The sequence below is a fragment of the Rhipicephalus microplus genome, chromosome 5 (assembly GCF_043290135.1).
Source record: "Rhipicephalus microplus isolate Deutch F79 chromosome 5, USDA_Rmic, whole genome shotgun sequence".
NCBI classification, from domain to species: Eukaryota; Metazoa; Arthropoda; class Arachnida; order Ixodida; family Ixodidae; genus Rhipicephalus; species Rhipicephalus microplus.
The window spans coordinates 6,071,754-6,096,854 of NC_134704.1; the positions used below are offsets into that span (position 1 = coordinate 6,071,754).

At 46.1% G+C, this 25,101-nt stretch overlaps 1 protein-coding gene across 2 annotated transcripts in view; it reads right to left on the bottom strand.

The window, feature by feature from the left end:
• The window catches only part of Asap (ArfGAP domain of ASAP), a 167,486-nt gene that overhangs the window by 33,498 nt on the left and 108,887 nt on the right, over window positions 1-25,101 (bottom strand). For both annotated transcript variants that reach the window (XM_037426312.2, XM_075894746.1), the window contains 3 exons: window positions 23,720-23,956; window positions 17,581-17,626; window positions 4,314-4,387 (listed from right to left, as the gene is read on the bottom strand). In XM_037426312.2, coding sequence (XP_037282209.1) covers window positions 4,314-4,387; window positions 17,581-17,626; window positions 23,720-23,956 — 357 coding nt within the window. The remainder of the gene's footprint in view (window positions 1-4,313; window positions 4,388-17,580; window positions 17,627-23,719; window positions 23,957-25,101) is intronic.

Consider the following 25,101-nt stretch of genomic DNA (forward strand, 5'->3'; position numbering starts at 1 on the left):
CATAATTTCCTCGCAGAATGCGTAAAAAGGAATATAATTTTGAGGTACTTATGCATAAAATGTCTTCGCGATGACATTTCGGGTCAATTGATGAAGTTCACTGCTCTACACAAGCCAGCATTTTCTTAAAAAGAAGAGAAAAGCCCTCGCGCTCGCAGAAAACGAGTGTTCATGGCGGTAGCTTCCGGAATTCCTATAGCGATTTCTGGTGGCTTCAACCGCGCGCGCTTGATGCCCTATCCAGCTCCCCCTAGTAGATATCAGTAGATGGAGACTCCCTCGTCCATTTTCTGGTTGTGTGCAGGGTTTTGTGTCAAGCTAGAGCTGGCTGACATTCTTCCATTGATAAGTCTGTGCTGCTATGATAGCACGCTGCCCACATCTGTAGCAAAAGAAAACAAACAAAAACAAAAAGTGATAGCTGCGTCAATTTTTTTTTTTCTGGCATCGAATATAAGCCCCGTCTACGGTATGTATACAAGGAGATCACGCAAACCACTGTGGTAGCATAGCACGTGTGGTGTCGCGCTGCTATGCTGAGCGCACGGGACAGATTCCCGACCACAGCGACTGCACTTTGATACACATGAAATTCAAAGAACAACCGAGAACCAAGATATGTGCGTGCATAGAAGAACCCCAATCGGTCACCATCAATCCTGATACTGACACTATAGCGTACCTCAAAATGATATCTTGTTTGGCACATGAAAGCCTATTGAACCGATGTTGAACAGACACTTTTATGAAGCCGACACAGGCAAGCAGAAGAACTGAAACTGTGCGTTAGGCGAGCTAAACGACGAGTGAAAATCGAAGGTAGTTGATAATTATCCAGCAAGGTATAAATTACGATGTTACTTAGCCACTGCAGCCTCTGAAAAAGAAGCTTACCACGTCGGCTCACTCGAAAGAGCTAAGCTCTGAGTAGCCAGCTGCTTTGTCCGTAACAAGAACCCTGTCTTTGGCACAAATTAAGTTAAACAAAGGCATCTCAGCATCGTGTATTCACTGCAAGAGTACCTTTTATAACAGTTCAGAGGCATTGCCCTCACACAAAATCTTGTGGACAAGGCAGCTTTCCTTTATGCGAAACTGTTTACAAAATGCCTGTTGTAACATCCACTTGACGAGGTGGAGAGTTTGGTGGTGCTGGTGGTCAGAAGGATGGATGTGTGAGAAACTTTGTTTGTACTGAGGTGTATGATTTACTGCTCAGTGGGCCAGATAAAAAAAATTACATATGCCGTATGCTGCATGAAACACTAGTTTTATTTCTGCTAAAACGCTGTTAATATTTGACTCTTTTGGCCCTGGTTTCCGCTGCTGGCCGTCTTCACCATACAATAAATACAGCAGAAACGCACCATTCAGTTTAGAAACAGCCCGACACCACTTGACAGGAGAAAGAGAGCAGAACATACTTAGCTCGCCTGACCACTTGGATGCAATGCTGCCGGCTTTTTTATTGGTATGATGAAGAAAGAAAAAAACGTAGACAGGTACGTCCTCCTTTCTACATGTTGTTGCACTTCATTACGCAGCAGTACCGCCAGCGTCCCTTGGCTCTGTTACGGTGATGCGCACCCGCACCACCCCTACCAGCCACCACTCTCATCTGCGCGAGTAGCAAAGAAGTGCACGACTTAACCGCCAGGGCAGCCATGCAAATTCCAGCACTCGTCCCCTATGGGAGCTGCAACGCATGGCGCTTCATCAAGCATGACAATTATGGGTAGTACACTAATTTGACTAGTCTTCATATTTTCCGTTCCTTCCGGCTTCACGCAGCTTGAAGGTACTTTGTCACGAAACAACAATTTGCAAATGTTCAGCAGTTATTTTTAATTCATTTTTAATTTATTTTAACCATTTTAAATCAAGTCACAAAGTTAAAAACACTTCATTCTTTTCGTCAAAACAAAACCGAAGCGCAGCAATAAACAAACCCACAAGTGCGACTTGCCGCCTGCATGTACGAAGACTAGGAAAATCCATGTACTACCTAAAATTACCGTGGTCGCTGAACGATTGCAGCGCCAAAATTTTGTGGGAATAGAGGCTAGCTCGCCGCTTTAGCGCGGGCTTTGCTGCCTCTTCTGCAGTTCTCATGTCCCTACACGACTCCCCTCCTTTGCTGTCTGCCGCGCTGGAGGAGCGAGGAGTGACGTTTAACCCCTCTCACCCGGTAGCAGATGACTGTGGCGCCGCGCGTAAAGTCTCTCGGGACGTCTTGCGTGTGCGCGTCGGGAGTGAGTCAGATTTTTCCGGAACAGCTGACTGTGAGCACGCATTTATTTTCCGTCCGTCAACTCCTATTGTTTAGGGCTCGTTGGACTTCGTCAACGGTGCCTTGCACCCGCGGCGAGCGCTCTCCTTTTATTGCCCCTTTGCGAACGCTAGACCGAAGAGTAGTGCGGTGTCCAAGTGCATGGCAAGGTTACAGCGACCCGTATCTTTCTGAAGGCAACGTGAGCGCCTTTGCCCACGTTCAAGCAACCGAGCCTTTGTCCCGGTGTCCACGTTTACCACGGAGACGTGCTCATGGCACCCCTGTGTATTACTTCTCGCCCGTGGCGTGAATAAGCCCATTTACTTTCTTGCCGGACCTTTGCAACAGGCTATTTACTGCGTTTTTGGTGTTGCCGCAGACAATAAAGTGTTGCGACCTTGAGCGGTACCGTGTTCTCACCCCGGTGACGGTTAACGCGCGCCCTGCAGCTCGCTAAAACCAGACCCACGCTAGTGGCCATAATGCTTCGGGATAAGTGTACACTACAGTTTCCCTTGACTAATTTTATCTAACTCTATGGCCAAGCCAACACCTGGCTTAAATGCACATGTGAGGCCACCATTTTGATCTCTGTACCGAGTGCTGAGGCGAGCCGTTTGTCTTTCGAGTCTCGCTTTGAGTGGTCTGTGTGTGGCTTAGCTCAATGGTGCCATTTAGGCAGTGTAATTATAGTGCCGCTTATAAAAGGAAAGTCGTCCTAGCCGCGGAGTCGTCGTCTAACGTTCAAGCCGAGCAGGACTTTGGAGTGGACAAAAAAAATGTGCATCGCTGGAGGGGCTGCAGCGTGGGACGACAACCCGCAAACTTTGATTGTGTGTTCTCTTAATTAAAAAGTGCAGCATAACCAAAACACTTGATGGCACGAGGATGGCATACTGTCTCGTGTCAGCGACAACTCTGAATGAGTGCGGCATGGGCAAGCACAGCATCTTTGTGATGCAAATAACTAGAAGCAGCGCGTAAAAGACGATGAAAAAGAAACACAACAGGACTAGCGGCTGTATATTTCTCAAGTTATTAGCATCATGAACCAACTGCTTTGTTTCATCTTTATGTTCAATAAATGTTTCCTCTTAGTGAACGCTGTTTCGTTTGGCCTGCATTTGAGCTAAGCTTTTTTTTTTCCGGGCTTCGGACTTTTGGGAGTTGGTTTAGAATCGAGGTCCACCTAAATTTGAATAAATACGGTATTATTTCTACTTTTTGGCTGACCTTTCAACAGTTCTGAATGAGCATGTTTTGTCCTTAAAAGAAAAACTGAGTGAAAACCATTTTGGGCGTGTGTGGCTCGTGCGCTTGACATAATATCTTCCTATGAGTGTACTCAACCTGACTCGGTTCATTTTCGAGTTAACTCATGTGTCCTTTTCCCAATGGCAGCACTTGTCAGGCAATTTTTTCTATTTTAACCACAATTTTCCTTTTTTTTTTTGTGACGAGTGTTTAAAAAAATGCTGTCCGTGAAGACGACACGTGTCTTACTCATGCATCATTAGGGGCTAATTATTTCGATATCCATGTTTATTTTGACGACTTGATGTGTTATATTCACGAGTTTCACAACGATGACATTATTTTGCAATTGAAGGAAGACACTACTACACCATGAGGCACTAAAATTTGTTTTACTAATTTGAGTTAATACGCACTTCCATTTCTTTATTCAACTAAAAACATACTTCTTATTGAACATCAAGCTGGGAAAAAAAAAGACTTTTTAGACAAAAAAAAAAGAAGCTCCAAACAAATAAAACGAAACAGTTAAGGGGTTAAATGATTTGAAAGTATGTTGTACATAGTGTGTTCATGCATACCTTTCCAAATATGCATGCCCAAGTTCATTCACTGCTGTGACAGTATTCACCAGTGCATGTAGCCATCTGTGAAAGCCCACTTGCCCAATGCACACATGACAATGTATGCCGCCACTGCAGCTAGAGATTTGTAAGGCAGTGTGCTTGAGGCCATTCCAGGATTACCCACAAAACAATTTCGAGCCCCTTTAATATAGAACACTTACTGGCAGGCCCTGGAGCCGGAGGTGGAGGACACTTGGGCCGCTGCAAGGTGCTGTAGTTGGGCCGCTCCTCCATTCTGACAGGGAATAAAACACCACTGAGTATGTAGCGAACCCAGCAGACACAAGACTAACCTAGTAAAACCCATTCTTGACCTATTGTGTTTGGCATGCTAGGGTACAGGGACAAGTTCAAACTCACGCTGTTTTCCTCATGGGCAGAGCCATCGAATAAATAGTAAACCAAAACATCAAGATCCCGTGTCACAAAAGATACAAGAATAACGCGTGCACCGCCAGAAACTCCCTCTCTCAATGGTATATTATTAGCACACACCACAGATGCCTCCTTCAATATAATAGCAAAAGCTTCAAGGACTAACTCTGAGTTCATATTTCCACTTGCACTTCTTGACTGAATGAGGTTATCGGAAGAAGTGGACATATGAACCTTGAAGAGTTGGCCCTTGAAACTTTTGTTATATCACAGGAAACGTGCTGGTGCTCTGAGGCTTGCTTGAGTTTTGGACATACAGTTGACTCTCATTCATTGAAACTTGAAGAGACCTCTGAATTTTGTTTGAATTATCAACAAGTTTGAATTATCAGAAGTTTTCAAGATAGATGACTCTGGGTGAGGTGACACTGCACAATATGATAAGGCAATGATTTTATCACATCAAACAAACTTTTAAGTGTGTTTAAGGCCTAATTGCACACAGTGGACAGAAAGCAGAGGTGTGAAGTCCAGAAGTTTATTGGCCAATTACTGCTGATCAGGCCTTTTAGAGAAATCGTGAATTTCCGACTGCTTAATTGCTATAGGTTGTTGTGCCACAGACATGTTCCTCGTTCAGGAGCACGTCTCACAAGATCGAGCCCTGTTTCGACAAACTGTCTCCCCCCCTTCCCAGCGCCGCCTTCCGTGCAAAAGAACCGTGCAGTTCCGGGGATAACGTCGCTTCCTCCGCCAAACCACTTTGCACTTTGGGTATGGCAAACCACTTTGGGTATGGCTACGTCTCCCCCTCCGAGCCCAAGAACTGGTCTGAGAGAATGGACCAAAGACGCTATTTAAGGCCGAGCCGGCCCCATGTTAGGAGATTTTGCCCCAGCCAACGTTGTCGTGCTGGCCGGCTCTGTACAAACGACAACCTGCTACAGTAAACGCTACTTTTTGTTGCTGTTTTCAAAACGGATTGCCTCCCTGTTTCGCCTGCGGGCTAAGGCTTCAGCGAAGTCCGCTCGACGGCTCGCCGCTCTTCGCCACCACTACCATCGCGACAGAGCAAATTCATAACAAGGTATGTGCCTTCCGCACAAAGCTGTCTATACCAGTTGAGAAGCATCACAGTCGACCATGCGTGTGCTTCGTTCCAAACATTTGTTTACTTGCAAAGCCTTTTTCCTTAAAGGCCTCATGTGCTTACTTTTTATAATTAGACTGTTAGGATTATATAAGCGAAAACATTTTTATATAGCAGTGGGAAAGCAGCTGATATTTTCTGGTATGAACCTGCAAAAAGTATAAATTAACTGAAAGTATGAATTATCAGAGCTTGAGTTATCTCGAGTCTACTGTATACGTCATAAAGCGGCAGTCATCTCCCTGTCCACCTTGTAGGGCATATATGTGCGCTTATGGGGTATATATCTAGTTTCGCTCAGTTGATAGAGCAGTGGACGCGTTATTTAAAAGTCGCAGGTTCGGTCCTTACAAGCAGCAAGTTATCTGTTTGTCCACTTTCATTTTTTCCCATTTACATTGCAGTTACTATTCATGACATTTCCTATATTTCTGTCTGTTAGTTCTCATTATTATTGTGCCTAACAAGGCCCTTAAATTTCCATGTTACGATTATGTGCTTAAACACGAAGATACTCTACTGCCTATCCATAAGTGTCGTCTTGTTCTCTCATAAATCATTTTGTCCGGCAATGTGAAGCAGACATGCCTGTTCCTAGTTAGCATATGTTTGTTACTACAATTTAATAATCATGATTGTTGTCGTGAAGGTTTTAGCAACACTAAATGAAAAAAATACTTCAAAGCACCAGTACTGCATATATGCCATGCTTAGAGTAAATTAACTGTGGCCAGCAGACTTTTCCCAGCATGCCCGGAGCTGGCCTGGAAGCTTGGCGACAAACAGCAAGGCCATGTATGGGCTCAGAAACATGGGACCAGGCAGGGCAAATAAAAATCATGCTCTAGGACAGATAAAAGGTCATGTATACAGGGCGTCCCATAAAACTTGTGCGACGAATTTGAAAGAAAAAGGCACTTAGGAGGCGAATCGAACCAAAGCCATACTACTCGCACTAGTCTGTAGGTAATCAGGCTATTTTTTATTTCTCCCCATACTAATTAGTTATTCTTAATTACCAATTTTTTCAGTTATGAGCTGGAAACCCAAAAAATGAACACTGAGATGTAGAGCACTTTCAGAAACCACCGACTGAATTGTTTCCTGTACGATACATCTCGCGCTGTTCTTTTTTCCACATTGTAAAAAAAGCCCGCGAAATGTGAAAAGAAGCCGTGTGACGGACCACAAGCGCACTGCTATAGTATCGTACAGGAAACAATTTTGTCGGTGGTTTCTGAAAGTGCTCTACATCTCAGTGTTCATATTTTGGATTTACAGCCCATAATTAAAAATACGTAATTAAATATTATTATTTAATTAGTGTGGGGAAAAAAAAAAATTGCCCGAGTACCTACAGGCTAGTGTAAGTAGTAGGCGCCTGATTCAATTTGCCACCGAAGTGTTATTTTCAAATGCTCTACCACTGAGCTATGACGCCGGCCATTCCCGCCAGATAGCTCGAGAATGGCCGCCGCGATTGCTCAGTGGTAGAGCAGTGAACGCATTATTCAGAGGTCGTAGGTTCGATTCCTGCTCACGGCAAGTTATTTTTTTAGCCACTTTTCTTTCTTATTTACTTTACAATAGTTTTAATAACTTGCCCTATATATTCCTTGGTATTATTGTCTGTTAGATCTCATTAATATTGTGTCAAAACACGGAACCTTAGGTTAGGTATACACTTCTTTCCCGTGCGTGTGTGTGTGTGTGTGTGTGTGTGTGTGTGTGTGTGTGTGTGTGTGTGTGTGTGTGTGCGTGTGTGGCCAGAACCTTTGCTCAGTATTGAAGTGATACAATATAAGAAGCCTGCATATACAGCAATTTAACTTGATTCTATACACAAAAATAACAGTGCTTGAGTTACCAAATGAGCACTTCCAATCAATAGAGGGTAGGAGGTGGCCTGTAATGCTTTGGAAGCTTTAGGAGCAGTAAAATTGAATTTTTGGATCAGTTTAGTGAAGTATGATATTATCAAAACACATGTGCAATATAAGACAAATAAATAAAAAGTTCTCTATCAAACGGCGCACAACAGTGCACAACAACCAAGCAAAAGGTACCTATGCTGAAGTATCAGGACATTTTTTCCTTTCTCAATAAAGAAAGGTCTTCAAATCAATGTAGTCTTAAAACTGAAGCCTTAATTTTAACATTGGTGCCCCGCCACGGTGGTCTAGTGGTTAAGGCACTCGGCTGCTGACCCGCAGGTCGCGGGATCAAATCCCGGCTGTGGCGGCTGCATTTCCGATGGAGGCGGAAATGTTTTAGGCCCGTGTACTCAGATTTGGATGCACGTTAAAAAACCCCAGGTGGTCAAAATTTCCGGAGCCCTCCACTACGGCGTCTCTCATAATCATATGGTGGTTTTGGGACGTTAAACCCCACAAATCAATCAATTTTAACATTGGTACAGGAAAAACTAAACAAAGGAAAAACATGATTACTGGTGCATTTCAAACATCAGTATACTGTGGACAAAGACACTGATGCTGCAAGCTTCCAAAAATATATAGTGCTCTGAAGCACACAGTCTTTGATAAGCAACCCGCCATAACTGAATAGCCTCTTTGCCTTCTCCATGTGCTTCTGAAAGATTGCATGGCACATAACTGCTCTATTATGCCATGAGTAACATAACGTAACAGTGCTATGTCCAGAAAACATCAGTGTCTTTCAATGCTGACTGACACCAGAGAGAGATTAGATCTCAGTTGCCATCAGTTTTGTTCAGCCCTGAAAACAGCATGTGCATACAAACACAAGCACACACACACAAAAAACAACAGCAAAAAAAAAAAAATGCCGCCATATCCACGAAGTGAATGATGATGAGTGGGCGAAGCTCTGGAGGAAAACCTGGTAAACCATGAATCTTCCGTACATTTTGCCTACTCGATTTTATTACAATGCTCCCCCTAGCGTACGTCGCCGCACTAAATCGAACGATTGCCTTCCACCAATGAAACGTGCCATATGTGACATCTTTCCTATTTTATAACATCTCGCATCTTTCATCATCAACTACAAGTACCGCCGTCTAGATTATAACATCTTGCATCTTTTCATCATCAGCTACAAGTCCCGCCATCTAGTGAGCACTGAAAGAACTAAACGAGAGGTGGCTACATGCAAGAAACGGTGCCGCCATCTAGTGAACACTGCAAGAACTAAACGAGAGGAAGCAACATACAGGAGACGGTACCGCCATCTAGTGGACACTGCAAGAACTAAATGAGAGGTGGCTACATACAGGGGACGCACAGCCCACGCCTTAAGGAGCTTTGCCCCTAAAACATTGTGCGAGGTAGGTAGCTGACTGTACTAAAGTGAATCCCATTGATAGTCCGTTATGTTGGGCTAGTTGGTACATTTTGGGCTGAAATACATGGCACAAGGTTGCCAAAGAGAAGAACGAGAAGAGACACGAAGAAAGACCGCTGCCATGTTGTCTCCTCGTGCTTGCACCCGTTCAGTTTTGCCTCATGATGCAAGTTTGAGCGCTGCCAGTGAGGCAAGTTGACTTAGTAGTCCCCGAAGAGGGAGCAGAGCTTCGGGTGTTTTTTCGCCGAAAGTCATTACCTAAAATTGAGAACGCACATTGCGATTTTCTGAAAAGTACCGGCGCGTTTGGCTGGCATGGATTAACAAAAAAAAAAAAAAAACTCGAATAAACTCGTTGATACTTGCGTCTTCAGGAGTAACTTCATTCCTTGTAAGTGCTGTAGCCAAGCACTTAGCTGCAAACAGAGACAGCTTACCAAGATACTGTACATACAAACTTGTCCGCGACCGCTGCGTGCACAATCAGCGTGTAAGGAAGGTGTTTAAAATCGTGATCGCATTAAGGTATTGCATTGAAACAAACTGTGAAAATGAATGCGAAACAATATTAGTTCACTGAAGTATAGCCGATCGGTCCGAGTTGGGGAGTCAGGATTTTGAAAAGTTGGTCAATTAATTCCCTGAAACGGTCTCCATCATTTTCAGGGACTCCACTGTACATTAGCGCACAACAAAAGTAAAATGCAAGGTGAAAAAGGTGTCAAAACACACGCTAAAAAAAAAAAAAAAGTGACGACTGGCATTACCGCGGCACGCACCACGCGAAGTCTCTATCTGCCTCGCATAATATTTTCCTCGGCTGTTTCCCCAAATTTGAATCAAAGAGGCTCAACACCAGCACTGTTTAAAACACTTGGGGGGGGGGGGGGGGGGGCGCTGCTACTTTGGTGGCATGGGCCGCAGCAATATATTAATATTAATATTATATCTCTTGTAAACTTGCCTAGTTCTGCACGACTCGTTTTCGAAGGGAGCTGCTGCGCTTCGCTGATCCACTCTTAAAATTGTGGCTCAAGAGACTTTGGACTTTCACTTGTTCTTAGGCCACGCTATTTGTAGTGAAAGCAAGATAATGGGCCCTCGTAGGTCATGGCGGGCAGCCAGTGTACACGGTGGCTGGTATACGTGTCGCACATCTTGATTTTCTGGTCTTGTATCGAGTGAACAAACGAGGCCTTCGTGATCTGATGAGCTCATTAAAGTACGACAACAAGAAACCACAATGCTTCCCTTTCAACATCGTACACAGCAACAGATGAGCCCCCAACAAACCGCGCTGCAGCACGCGAACTGCCGTAGGCATCCAGGGTGGTACCCAGGCGTGGCGGGAGAGGGCGACAACAGCGGAACTGACATCACATGAACACTATGTATATTACATGTCATAACAGAAAAATTAGCACATGTATCATGACCCAACTAACTTGCACAATATTTTTCACAGCAAAACTTGCACGAAGACTCAGAAAGAAACTCCATCTGATGGTTTTCTTTCCGAGCCTTTGTGCAAGTTGCACGTTTTGCGTCATGAACCTTTACCAACATGCCCAATCGAGAGCTATCCTACAATATATGTATACCATAAAATTCTGACCAAGCGCCTCTCCTCACACAAGCCCCCCCACCCTTCCAACCCCGCTAACTTCACTGGCAATTTTGAATATCTGTGCTGTTCCAGGAAAGTGCCCCCCCCCCCCCCCCCCCACCTTCCTACACTGCTTTGCAAAGCTGCCCAATTGCCCCGCACATGCTCCGCGCCATTTGTTGCTTTGTGTTTGTGGTGAGAGGTCAGCTATGCCTATGCAGTCCTACACAGTGGCAAGAAAATCGAGGTTAATCGATGGCACCGAAAAAACGTGCACCAGACATCTCGACATTTCGAGCTCAACCGGAAGTGGATATGGGAATTGGAGAAGAATTTCAATGATTTGCTGCAGCTGAACTACGGGAAGGCAAAACTTCGATAGAAACTCAGTAACGGTGCACCAGTGCTCCGCGAACAGGTGGACAATGCGTTCTTTGAGTACCTTGAACGCGAATAGCGTAGGATGTGCCGTCACCAACCCGATTCTTTCTGAAGAGGCCGTCGGAATTGCCAACAGCATGCAGTTGGGAAACTTCGTAGCCTACAGCCATTATATAAATCGCTGGAAACAGCGGCTTGGCGTTGCACTGCGCCACGCTACGAACAAGAGCCAGAAGACGCCCGAGAAACTTCAGAGGCAGCAAGTGTCTTTCGATCTTCCGCAAACTCGCTGCAACGGTACAATGGCTACACCTCGTATAACATGGCAAGCATGGATTAGATAATGGTGCGAATAGACAAACCTGCCAACAGGACAAACAACGTGGTCGGCAAAAGCACCATACAGATTGCGACACTGGATGCGCCGGGTGAGGTTTCACGGCTTGCCTAGCTGCTTGCGCCACCGGCCACAAGCTCCCGGTCTTGATTATCTTCAAGGATCAAAGCAGAAAGATTCCAACCAAGGCCTTTGCGAGCCTTCGCATACCACGTGAGAATAATTTTACTTTATTGATGAAGGTGACGGGTCACATTTATGCCTAGTTTGTTTGATCACAACGCTGACTTTCTTTCCCATTCGTAGCAAATGCTCGTCTCACTGCCATGAAAAACAGCTGGATGACATTGGAGAAAATGCAAGAATGGCTGTCGAGAGTCTGGGGCTCAAACGCCGAAGAAGTGCGACTTTTTACTAGTGTTAAACCTGGCGCCCATCCATAAGACACGAGCCACCACAAATGCCTTCGAGGAGTATGACATGCTTTACGTGCCTGTGGGGTGCACGAGCATCCTGCAGCCTGCCGACGTGTATTGGAATAAGCCGTTTAAATCCGCCTTGCGATGTTTGTGGGAGCTGTATATGAGTGAGGAAGCACGAGCACTGAAAGAAAACTTAAAGAAGCCGTCGCGAAAACGTGCTCGATTTTGTTGCCAACGTGGGCCGCTGTACATGAAGGAACAGTGGCACAATCTCTCAAGAAATGCGGAATCAGTAACGCGCTCGATGGCTCAGAGGACGGCAACCTACACAACAGACTGGCCGATGTTGGAGCTGTGGTGCCAGAAGACCGTGGCGAACTATAAGCGGAATGCGGTGACCTGCTTTTTGCAACTGACTCTGAGGAGTCTTTCAATGGTTTTGAAAATGACTAAAAGCTACAACAAATTCTGGGCCTTAATAAAGTTCACTGTAATAAAATTTCAATCCATGTGCACCGAGTTTTTTTTTTTTTTCTGGCGTGAAAATTTTGTCGCCATTTTGAATTTTGGTGCCGTTCCGAGATAGCCCCCTTCCCCCATTTGGCTGGCAATTCACTTTGTTCTAAGGAAAGAGGGCAGAGGGCACTTGCTCGAAATTTTACTGTAGATGTTTAATTTGAAACAAGGCATGTGCAAATGTCATTCTTCTTGGTTCAAACAAAGTGGAACCATTTTTCCATCGTAGCAAGAGTTAATTTTTTGGTAGAGTGCTAGCAATAACCTGTTTTGTAATACCTGTTCTTCTGTTCTGTAATGCCTTGAGAAAGAATAAACTTGAACTTAAACCTGTCAAATAAATTATGTTTTAAAATTTACTATATTAGAGCATATAAGCCAGTATAACAAACCTTTAGAATTCAAGAAAGGAAGAATTGGATGCGAGGGTAATTATCATCATCATCAGCCTGACTATGCCTCTTGCACGACAAAGGCCTCTTCCATGTTTTGCCAGTCAACTTGGTCCTGTTCTTGCTGCTGCCATTTTATACCCGCAAACTTCTTAATCTCATTGGCCCACCTAACTTTCTGTCTCTCCCTAACCCGCTTGCCTTCTCTGGGAATCTAGTCAGTTACCCTTAATGACCAACGGTTATCTTGCCTTTGTGCTACCTGCCCGACCCATGCCCATTTCTTCTTCTTGATTTCGGCTATGATGTCTTTAACACCCATTTGTTTCCTCACACACTCTGCTTTCTTCTTGTTCCTTAGGGTTACACCTATCATTTTCCTTTCCATTGCTCACTGTATAGTCTCCAATTTAAGCTGAACCCTCTCTGTAAGCCTCCAGGTTTCTGTTCCAGAGCTATGTACTGGCAAGATGCAGCTGTTATATACTTTCCTCTTAAGGGATAGTGGCAATCTACCATTCATGATTTGAGAATGCTTGCTGAATGTGCTCCACCCCACTTTTATTCTTCTAGTTACCTCAATCTAGTGGTTCAGCTCTGCCGTTGCTACCCGTCTTAAGTTGTAGTGACACGTATCCCGAAGGAGTACGGCCACTAGCGTGGGTCCAGTCTTAGCGAGCCGCAGGGCACGCGTTAACCGTCGCTGTGGCGAGAACACGATACTGCTCAAGGTCGCAACACTTTATTGTCTGTGGCAACCCCGAAACGCAGTACAGCACGTTACAAAGGTGTGGCGGGAAAGCAAATGGGCTTATCCACGCCACGAGCGTAAAAGTACTACACAGGGTGCCACGAGCCCGTCTCCGTGGTAAAGGTGAGTCACGGAGACACCGGGACCAAGGCCCGATTGCTCGAGCGAGCACAAAGGCGCTCACGTTGCCTTTTGAGAGAAAAGGGTCGGCGTAGCTTGGCCACGCACTAGGACACTGTACCACCCTTCGGCCAACCGTACGCAGAGGGGCAACAAAAGGTGAGCGTTCGCCTCGGGCGCGAGGCGCCGTAAGCGAAATCCGACGAGCCCGGAGCGACGGGAGTCGACGGATGGAAAAGATTGCGTGGCTCACCGTCAGCTGTCCCGGAGAGTCTCTGACTCTCTCCCGACGCAAGCGCGCAAAACCTCTCGGGAAACTCCGCGCGCGGTGCCACAGTCGACATCCGCTACCGGGTGAGAGGGGCTAAAAATCATTCCTCGCTCTCCTAGTGCAGCCGACAGTGGAGGAGAGGTGCCATGTCGGGACGTAAGAATGGCAGAAAAGGCGGCAAAGCCTGCGCAAAGGCAGCGGGCCAGCCTCAATTCTCACACAAGTAGACCTGCTGTTTTAAAACTTCAAGTGCACTGCTACCTATCTCGAAGCGCTGCGCTCTTCCAATGTTGTTGTACATTACTTTCGTTTCCTGCAGTATAAATTTAAGACCTACTTTTCTGCTCTCCTTGTCTAACTCCATAATCATGAGTTGCAATTCGTATCGTTAGTTACCAAGCAATGCGATGTCATCAGCAAAGCGCAGGTTACTAAGGTACTCTCCATTAACTGTTATGCCTAACCGTTCCCATTCTAGGCCTCTGAAAACCTCCTGTAAGCACGCGGTAAATAGCATTGGGGAGATTGTATCCCTTTGCCTTACACCCTTCTTGATTGGTATTCAGTTGCTTTATCTATGGAGCACTATGGTGGCAGTTGATCCTTCCAGGATGTTTATATATGCTTTGTCGACCCCTTAACTCTGCAGTGTCTGCATGACTGCTGATATCTCTACTGAATTAAATGCCTTCTTGTAATCTATGAAGGCTATGTATAATGGTTGGCGGTATTCTGAGCATTTCTATATCACCTGGTTGACAGTATGAATTTGGCTGGATTGTTGAGTAGCCTGTACGAAATCCTGCTTAATCCTTTGGTTGATTGAATTGTAATGTAGTCTTTATTCTGTTAGCAATTGCCTTTGTAAATAGCTTGTATACGACAGAGAGCAAGCTGATCAGCCTGTAATTCTTTAAGTCTTTGTCATCCCCTTTCTTGTGTATTAAGGGGACACTCATTAGCAGCGCGAAGCAAGGATGAAAGAAAGCCAGCTCAAAACCCTTGCCACTCCCCAAATGTAGCCTTTGCAAGCCAAATCTCTTCCTTACCCTCTCTGGCATCTGAGCAAAAAGTCACGTGCGCATGACGTGCTCAAAGAAGCCCAAATCCTGAGCACGCAAGCAGCGTTGGTTTGTTGACCAGAATTATTTTGTGGTTTAGTGTCTGTTTCAGCGAGATGGTTTGGAACCACTACCTTAGATGCGGTAGAATAGATGTGCATAATGAGTGCTCAAGCACGCCAAACCATTAATTCCTTTTCCAGGACAGGCATCTGCTTGATACGCTAACCGCGGGTACATGAACGCATGCTAAATGTCGGCACATTCCCCACATTTAGTTGCTATTCATGGGAGGAAATAAAAAAGACGCACACATTCCCTTATTGCGCCTCATTATTTATCTCAAGTTTTGTTCATCTATTCAAGCAACAAATTACATAAACTACACATGTCATGTTAAATAATTTTTGACATGTTACGTGCTACTGTTGTCAACGTCAGAGTGCAGTAGTCTACGTAAAGGGCCAACGTCACAGCACTGCCATGTACGTTGGGCAATTCATACGTGTACGTCATGCCCTTATTCTCTGGGTGCAGGCCTGCAAAAGAAACGGAGAGCAGCGTTCATCTTGAATTTTTACCTATTTCTGCAACACGTAGAATTTCAAAATTTGGCAGATGTAATCGTAAACGCCTCATGTACACGTTGCGCTTGTCAGCTCATAATCAACAAAAACCCTTCCAGATGTTGTTAGCTTTCTAGCAAGATTTTGGTACCCTCCCCATCAAGAGACACTTCATAAACAGGGTGGTCAGTTTTTCTAACACAATTTGTCCTCCATCTTTCAGAAGATCTGATGTTACTTGATCCTCATCAGCAGCTTTGCCTAAGGTGATATGTTCATTTAACCTAGAAGTCGAACTCTTTGGCAGTGTGTAATTTTCCTGAAAAGGTCTATTCACGGTATAGCACTTCTCCACTGCAGTGAAACCACCTTAACACAAAGTTTACATGAGGTTTAACATACACCTATTTGTTAATTTCGAATGCATTAAAATTTCCAGTGAATTAATAAATTCGGGTAGAAGTGAATCCAAATACTACATGTTAATATTACTTTGTTTACTTGAAGTGCTCGAATATTCACACAAGCCCAGAACTAGGGTTCCCTGGTGAGTGCGATCTGTGGCACTGTGTAGGTCTCAACAATAAATATCATGACAATCAAATGCTATATACACAATTTATGATTGTAATGATTCATGCACTCACTGTATTCAAGTATTCGCACAACTCCAGAGAAAAGTAATCACACCAGAATGCTGCTTTGCAAGACTGTGGCATTAGTCTCACCAGGCGACCAAAAACCTTTTTTGTAAAAAAAAAACATGCACTCTCAAATGATAACGGTTAGTATGGTGCTCTGGTGCAAATGCAACACATGCGTGTGGTCGATAGACCCGTAAACCTAACTACTAACACATCGCAGCAACGCCAGCTTCTGCAAATTCTTACAAAATTAAGCTCATTAGGTTTACAAGACAGAAATTACATTTTTGAACGGAATCACAGCATATTAGCAGTGTTGACCCACAAAGCGAAACAATAGGTCGCTGTGGTGCAAGATTCTGCGAGTACTAGAGAAAGTATGACCATTTAGACTTGAAAAAAATACACATTACATTTTCGAACAGAATATCCATAGAATGTTTTCATCACCGCAAAAAGTGCCGCTCAACGTCATGCGTATCCTACACACATGCACATGCAAGAAACACGTGAGTGTGCACGAAAGCTTTCTTAATTCCATAGGCACAAACTGTCCTCTCAGACGTCTTCCCCACTTGGCAAAGATTGAACAAAAGAAAAGTGGCCCAGAACAATCAATTGACAAAGGCAATGCAATATTCTCAGGGAGAAAGAACAAGCATGGCCAGAACAACTGACCGTGCTAAGAAAAAAAAAAAAACATGCTATAACCGTTGCCTTTATACTGCACTTCTAGTTAGCCGCTGTGGTGCCAGAAGTTTTGTATTAGCGCTATGATGGAGCTGTTATACACATGGAAAGGGTTGAGAGCAAGTTTTTATTTCCTTCACTTCAGTGCATGACGAATCGCCGGCACTACACGGCAAGCAGGCACACAAGGCGGGCACTTCGAAAACATCTCAAGTCACAAAGACAAATAACGCATTATACAGGCCACTACTGCTACATTCATTTCATCCGACTTAAGGCCATTCTGGTGCAATACCATTCCTTTTTATTAGAGATGACAAACCTTGTTTGGTGCAAGAGCACAATCCCATCTCTGCAATACTAAGTCCGCCCCTTAAAAACACTCTTGCTTCCATTTCCTTGACAGCAGCGAGGGCAAACCGGTCCCTCAAACTAAAGACACTGTAACCTCTTTCGGAGGGCCATTGACCGATAAATGAACAGGGAGACTATCTTTCTCGTACCAGCCAGTGGCCACGGACCTCAAAGGACCCCAGCCAGCCAGCCATCGGCTACAGGAGCAAGCCTTTGTTCTCTTCACAGGACTATTCCTCTGCGCGACATCTACGCGTTAATGCAGGAATAAAGAGTTGTTTTGTTGACTCAGCCTGTTGCTTTAATCACTCGAACCCGTCGTAGCTGCGGTGACTCGAGCTACAAGAAGGGAACATGATACGTGCACGGTGCAACTGTGTGTGGCAAGAACCGTAGCTAAGCTTCTGCACCAGCCGTACATAGAGTGGCCCCAACCAAAGATGCAGTTAAAAATACAGAACTTACCCTTTCAGCACATCTGATCCCTGGGACAGGTTTTGCCGTGAGGAACCTGGTGCACAGAGAAGGCAACATTGCATTACCTGCAGAGGAAAGCTTGACGCGTATGTGCATAAAAGAGATCCCTCTCTTCCATGCAAAACAGTGCGAAGAAAACACAGAAAAGAACAGACACTACCAAGCTACCAACAAACGTGTTTTATAATGTAAATGCAAGGTCAAGAGCGGTAGCAGCGTCGGTACAGAAGCAGCAAGAGCAGGCTGAGTACACGGGCAGCGTCGCAGCTGCAACTAGGCAGTCCCAGCTCGCGCCTCGCGCCCACGTGTCAATGTCGCTGCGGTAGTGGGCATTCTTGTTCACTACATATCGTCCCCCATTGGAAAAAGAGCCATCCTGGCGACTCACGGAGAAGAGAGTACGAGCGAATCATAACATGGTTTCAACTGCTGTACGTGAACGTTTTCACGACCCTGAAAGCGCTGGTGTGTGGATGGCGTCATGGGTTCGATAATGTAGTTAACAGGTGAAGTCTGCGAGACAACGCGGTAGGGTCTCCGTCACGGTGCGCGGTGCACCGTGACGGAGAATGAAGTTCCGCAGGAGAAAAGATGATACGTCGCGTGCTGTGGCAGTAGGCAAAGCGGCTGTTTCTGCGTACCGCGTCAAGTAGTCGACAGCGACAACGATGCAACGGTTTCCGGGAGGCATGAATGGAAGAGGCCCGTACAGATCAATTCCAATGCGGTTGAAAGGCCTGGCTGGGCAAGGGATTGGCTGGATCGAACCAGAGGTGTGATGAGGCAGAGCTTTCCGTCACTGGCACTGCGGGCATGACTGAATGTACTTACGCACAAAGGTGTACATGCCTCGCCAATAAAACCGGGAGGAAAGGCGAGCGTATGTTTTGAATATGCCCGCATGTGCGCACTGAGGGTCAGCATGGAAAGCTGAACATACTGCCGCAGGAAGATGGCGAGGTATGACCAGTAACCACCTTCGGCTGTCAGACTTGTAATTCCTGTGATAAAGGAGGTCATCGCGGATCTTAAACTGAACTGCTTGACAGCGCAATGTTCGAGAAGATGGAGAAGTCGACGGTTCTGCAAGGAATCGCCGAAGAGCGTTGATCCAGTCATCCTTACGTTGTTCAGACGCCATGTCGCAGTTTGCTGGAAACGCAACCGTTGCGTCCACTGCAGATAGACAGGCTGAACTTTCCGATGATACAGGTGAACGCGATAGGGCGTCGGCATCAGTGTGACGTCGGCCAGACCTGTAGACAACACGCATGTCAAACTCTTGCAACCGTAAAGACCAGCGAGCTAAACGGCCGGAGGGGTCCTTCAACGTGGATAATCAACAAAATGCATGGTGATTAGTGACTTTGTCGAAAGGGTTACCATATAGGTATGGTCTAAATTTACATAGAGCCCAAATAATTGCCACACACTCCTTCTCTGTTACAGAATAATTCTTCTCCGTTTTGGTGAGGATATGGCTTGCGTAAGCGACTACGTACTCCTGGAATCCCAAATTGCGCTGCGCGAGCACGGCGCCGAGTCCAACACCACTTGCATCAGTGTATATCTCAATCGGAGCAGTCGGGTCAAAGTGACGCAAGATTGGTGGTGAGGTTAACACGTGGTGCAACTTTTTGAAGGCATCATCACAGGCAGGTGACCAAGCGTAACTTTTCGAGTCATTCCGTGAAAGTTCAGTCAAGGGGGCGATTGCAAAATTCCGTATAAAGCGGCGGAAATACGAGCAGAGGCCAAGGAAGCTGCGCAGATCCTTCAGAGATGAGGGTTTAGGGAACTCTGCAACTGCCTGAAGCTTGGCGGTGTCAGGAAGAATACCGTCTTTAGAGACAACATGGCCGAGGATCGTGAGCTGACTTGCACCGAAGCGGCATTTTTTCAGGTTCAGTTAAAGCCCGGCGTCAGTTAGGCACTGGAGTACTTCATCTAGCCTGCGGAGATGCGTGGGAAAATCTGGCGAAAATATAACCACGTCATCTAAGTAGCACAGGCATGTTTTCCACTTCAGGCCACACAAATGATTGTCCATCATCCGCTCAAATGTTGCGGGCGCGTTGCAAAGACCGAAAGGCATGACGCGGAATTCGTAAAGGCCATCATGTGTGACAAAGGCCGTTTTAGGTTGATCTTCATGTGCCATAGGGACTTGCCAGTAGCCGCTCCATAAGTCAATAAAAAAGAAGAACTCCGCACATTGGAGGCTGTCAAAGGCGTCGTCGATTCTTGGTAAGGGGTCAACGTCCTTTCGAGTTATCTTGTTAAGACGACGGTAGTCAACACAAAAGCGAATTGACCTGTCCTTCTTCTCAACAAGAACGACTGGAGATGCCCAGGGGCTATTCGAATGCTGGATGACACCACGCTTGAGCATGTCAGCTACTTGGTCACCGATAACCTGACGCTCCATCGCGGACACGCAATAGGGTCTTTGACGCAGTGGGGAATTGGTGTCCGTGTCGATGCGGTGACACAGCTGATGTGCGGCCGAGGGGACTATGCTGGCAGTCAAAAAAAGAACGGAACTTGTTCAGGAGTCGTAGAAGCTGAGTACGTTGCGAAACGGTTAACGTGTCGGCAATGGAGCTGCTCAGTATGTCAGGTCTAATAGTCTGCGGCGAAGAGGCACAGGTCAGTCCAGGGACTTCGTGTTCGGCGAAAGAACCAGTCGGCATGTCAATAATTGCAGAAGGGTCGAGATTGTAAACATGCCCGACGCACTCGCCCCGAAGTAGTGTTACAGGACATAACAGAAGATTTGAGATGAGCAGTCTGCTGACACTGTCATGAAGTTCCAAAAGGGCATGAGGTAGCGGCGAACACTTGTGCGGCAGATGGCGTGAAGAGGGCACTTGATTCGGCGAGCGCGTTGCAAGACACCTTGTCAAAGGCAAAAGAGTGCGGCAGTATGATAACGTCTTCAGCAACAAATAGTTTGTCGCCGGTTTCAACAGCGTCTTGTAAAGTATCGTCGCTAAACACTTCAAATGCCACCTCAGCGCGCGAGCAGTCGATGACGGCCTTATTAGCGGAGAGAAAGTCCCAGCCCAAAATGAGGTCATGGGAGCAAGAATCCAATACGAGTAATTCAACAACATAGATGAGGCCGTCAATCGCAATGCGAGCAGTACAGGCAGCGGCCGGCGTGACGCGCTCTGCGCTCGCTGTACGAAGCGATATACTTGCTTGTGGCGTAATAACTTTTTTGAGCAAGCGGCAGAGTCTGGCACTGATCACTGAAAGTGCGGCACCAGTGTCGACAAGAGCGAGTGCAGCGACGCCGTCCACATATACGTCCAGCACATTCGTCGGTAAAGAGAGAGGCCTTGGTCTTTTTGCGGGTGTCCCAGATTTTGCCCCTGGAACTTCGGCAATCAGTTTTCCCGCTCCGACGATGAAGGACGACGACGCATCAGCGATGGGGTCGAGGCGATAGTGAGCGGTGGTCAACAGGAGGGCGGTGGTCGGCGTACAATGACATCTGGTCGGGAGGCTGAGAGCCTGTGAACAAAGGGCGTGGTGGCACATAAGGGGCAGGTTCGAAACTCTGGTGGTAGCTCTGGTGGTAGACAGGGGCGCGTCGACGGCAGTATCTCGCTATGTGGCCAGGTAGGCCACAGGCAAAGCATATTGGCCGATTGTCGCGTGTACGCCATTGTCCACTATTCTGGAGCGACCTTGGCTAAGCGAACCGAGGATTGGGTTGCGGCGGCACGGCTGACGGCAGTGACGTAAAAGTCTGAAGAGGTGGTCGAGCGGCCACTTCAGCATAGCTTAGAGGTGCATTTACCTCGGCACAGGCAACAGGAGTCAGCAACGGTGAAGTGTCACGGGCAGATGGCAGAGCTGCGCAGACTTGCTCCTGGATGACCTGGCGAAGGTTTGCTGGCAGAGGTGACGGTGGTTGGCCGGCTGTTGATAGCAGCGATAGCTGACGAGCGACTTCAGCACGAACAAACTCCTTGATCTGCGATAGCAGGGACTCAAGGTCAGAGGTGGTGGTTAGGCTTGAGAGTGTGTCATCCGGGACGTTAGGGCGTCCCGTGAGAAGACGCTGTCGTCGGAGCTCGTCGAAACTCTGACACAACTCGATGAGCTGAGAGACAGTGACAAGGTTCTTTGAGAGCAGCATTTGAAAGGCGTCGTCGGAAATGCCTTTCATAATATGTCGTACCTTGTCAGTTTCCGCCATCGTCGGGTCGACACGCCGGCAGAGGTCGAGGATGTCCTCGATGTAGCTAGTGAATGTCTCACCAGTTTGTTGCGACCGGCTTCGTAGGCATTGTTCTGCGCAAAGTTTGCGCACACCAGTGCGTCCAAAAACATCTACGATGCAGGCTTTGAAGGTCGTCCAAGTGAGGATATCCGCCTCATGGTTTCTGTACAAGCTGTACCATAGCTTGGCAACATCCGTTGAATAAAACATCACGATACCAAGCTTCGTGGGATCGCCCCATTTGTTAGTAGCACTGGCTCGTTCATAAGATTCCAGCCAATCCTCAACGTCTTTCTCATCGGTGCCGCTGAAGATGTCGGGTTCTCGCAAGAGCTGGGCACCGGGAAAGCCCTGCGTCGCGAAGTTGGTGGGGGTGTGAAGACAGCGTCATCAGGCATGACGGACGGCAGATTTCGGCTACGCAGTTCTAGGACTGGGGAAGACCGCAGCACTCTCCACCAAAATATAATGTAAATGCAAGGTCAGAAGCGGTAGCAGCGTCGGTACAGAAGCAGCAAGAGCAGGCCGAGTATACGGGCAGCGTCGCAGCAGCAACCAGGCTGTCCCAGCTCGTGCCTCGCACCCACGTGTGAATGGCGCTGCGGTAGTGGGCATTCCTGTTCACTACAGTTTATTTGTGTGAGCATGAATAAATACGTACGCCTTTTCACCTGGCAGGAAGGGGCTTGAAAAAGCACACGTGCTCTACCCTATACATCGCATAGACTCAACGGTGCAGATCTCCTTGACTGTTCATGATATTGGGGGTGCATCGACACTATTATTATTCCTGTGCCCTCACTTTCTTTTTGCACAGTTTCACAACAATGAAGCCTTACTACCAAGCTCAAACCCTTTTAAAAATCAATCTCATCACTTCACATCCTCTATGAGCTCTATAGTGTGTGCGACACCGCTTGTGCATACACTGAATCTTAATGAAACCACTGCTCACTGGGAAGTTTCTTTGACTATTCATCCCTGATTATCAAGGTGCCTCCAGCCGATACTCACTGCATACGCAAAATCTCTTGGCATTCCTGAAGGACTAAGAATTGAAGAAGCTCACTACAGTCTGTGGGTATGTATTCATTGCCCCTATCATTGTAAATCGCCAATGGCACTCACTCGGTTCTAAACACAAAGTGCCTTCATAGTTTTCACACACATACAAATAGGAAGAGAAATGGATTGAAGGACCCGTTGTTTGTTTGTGAGACACTAGAAGCTCAACTAAGCTTGTGCTTGTGTAGAGGCTCCTCGTTGAACTTGGCAGTCCAAATTTTGAAAACAAAAAAAAAAATCTTGCCAGCAAATGTTTTGCCTCGCATACCACCAAATGCCAATAGCTGTTCTGCAGCTCTGTCATGCGGTGCTATCTGTGAACTTCGAGCATGCGGCACTATCGAGGAGATCTTTCTTGACAGCGCCATTGATGCTTTGTGCCGCCATTCTTTTTGACGACTCGATGTCCACAGCCAGATATCTCACCGTTAGGATATGTCGCACGATTAAATAGGTTCTGCCGTACGTGGATAAAAAATTAAACAAAAACTTCATGCTTTTGTGAAAGAACTGCACTCAATCGAAATTGCGGAAAAAAAGAGCAGCCCTCACACAAGTGTATACGGTAATCAAGCCAAGAAAGACATGGGGCATGTTATATGTAGTTTTTTATTGTTGAACTGTAGTAATTGTGAAATGAAGAGAAGTCTACTAAATTAAAGTAAACAAGAAACCAACTCGTCACCAGACAAGTGAAAATAGCGCTAAGAAACAGGGTCACAATGCACCAACAGGTCCGAATTTCAAAGATGTCATTAGACAATGTTGCTAGCACAACCTTTGATCAGTGCATTCAACATGTCTACTTTGAAAAGAAGCCGCACTCACTTGATCCAAGAGTGGAGGGGTTCGACGAGCTGACTTGGTCAAAAGAAGAATCCATAGAAGAGCTGGAGGCCAGGTCCATCGAGGGGTTTCGCTTATGCAGCACCAGACCGAGGGCACTCTGAGAGAAACACGGGTCGGAGGGAGTGCGTGAATGACTAGACGGCTGTAGGCTTGTCGACGGTGGTGGCAGCGGGGCCGCACGTTTCTTCATGGAGCCATGTGCATTGAGACCTGGAACTGGCAAGCACACAGTCACAGGGTGGCCATCAAAATCACTCACCCACCTCTTGCGCAAGTCTCTGCAGGTCAACGCATCATTTGAATAAAGTGGCATGCAAATGGGTACAAGATCATCTTTTGACGATCTTTACAGCATGTCTAGCAGAAAAGACGATCAAAGAGAGAGTTGAGAACCTGCATTATGCTGCCTTTGCATGCATAACTATATTATGAAGATTACATATACACATTCGCATGCTTGCTCTTTCATACACCAGCGTGCAGGCACATTCCCTCTTGATAGAAGCAGAACAAATCAACCTTGGCTCTGCTAGTAGACACCCTTCCTCATGCCAGTGCTGCAATAGTGCGATTATGAAGCAGGCAGTTGCTAAGAACTATGGGTTAACCCACCTAAATTGAAGTAAAGCACTTAATGGGACGACTTAGGGCTAAACTTGCATATAATTCCACCATTTTCAGTTTGGGTTGTATCGGAATAATTTTGACTCAAACGAGACATGGCATGGTTATTGCAAGCAAAATCGAGCATACCAATTGTTATAATAAAAAAAAATTGATGTCACGTTTTAATCCATGAGTACTGTACAAGAAAAACCATTTTATTTGTTCTTCCCCGAAAATTACTAAACGTTTGTAACGTTTAGTATCTCTAAAGTTATGGAAATAAAAGTAAAAGCCGAGACTTCACAGCAAATTGCTTAAAATTTTGTTTAAATAGCACTCAGTGACTGTTAAAGGACTGGAAGTATGCAGTCTTTTAGCACCTAGAGGCCAAACCTCATTTTTCCAATAAACGCGGTTTCTTAGGCTGCTTAAATTTTACAAAAGTTTGCCACATTTTTCAGGCACTGCACATGGTATGGAAAGCAGATCCCCAATGGCTGTTGTGTGATTGTGCGTTGCAAAGTCCATCCACTTGATGGGTCCGTATCTTATCTCATCACGCTGAGCAGCTAAACATGCTTCCTCGTCTTCATCTTGGATGAAGAAAGCCGTAGAAAGCACAGTCAATGGCAAGTAAAGTATTTTCCGACACATAGATTTCGAGGACACAAATCAAAGTCGAGAAGTCACCCAACGGCAAGCGCATTTGTGTGACTGCAATGTAAACTGTTTACCACGGTATTGGAGACAGTCAG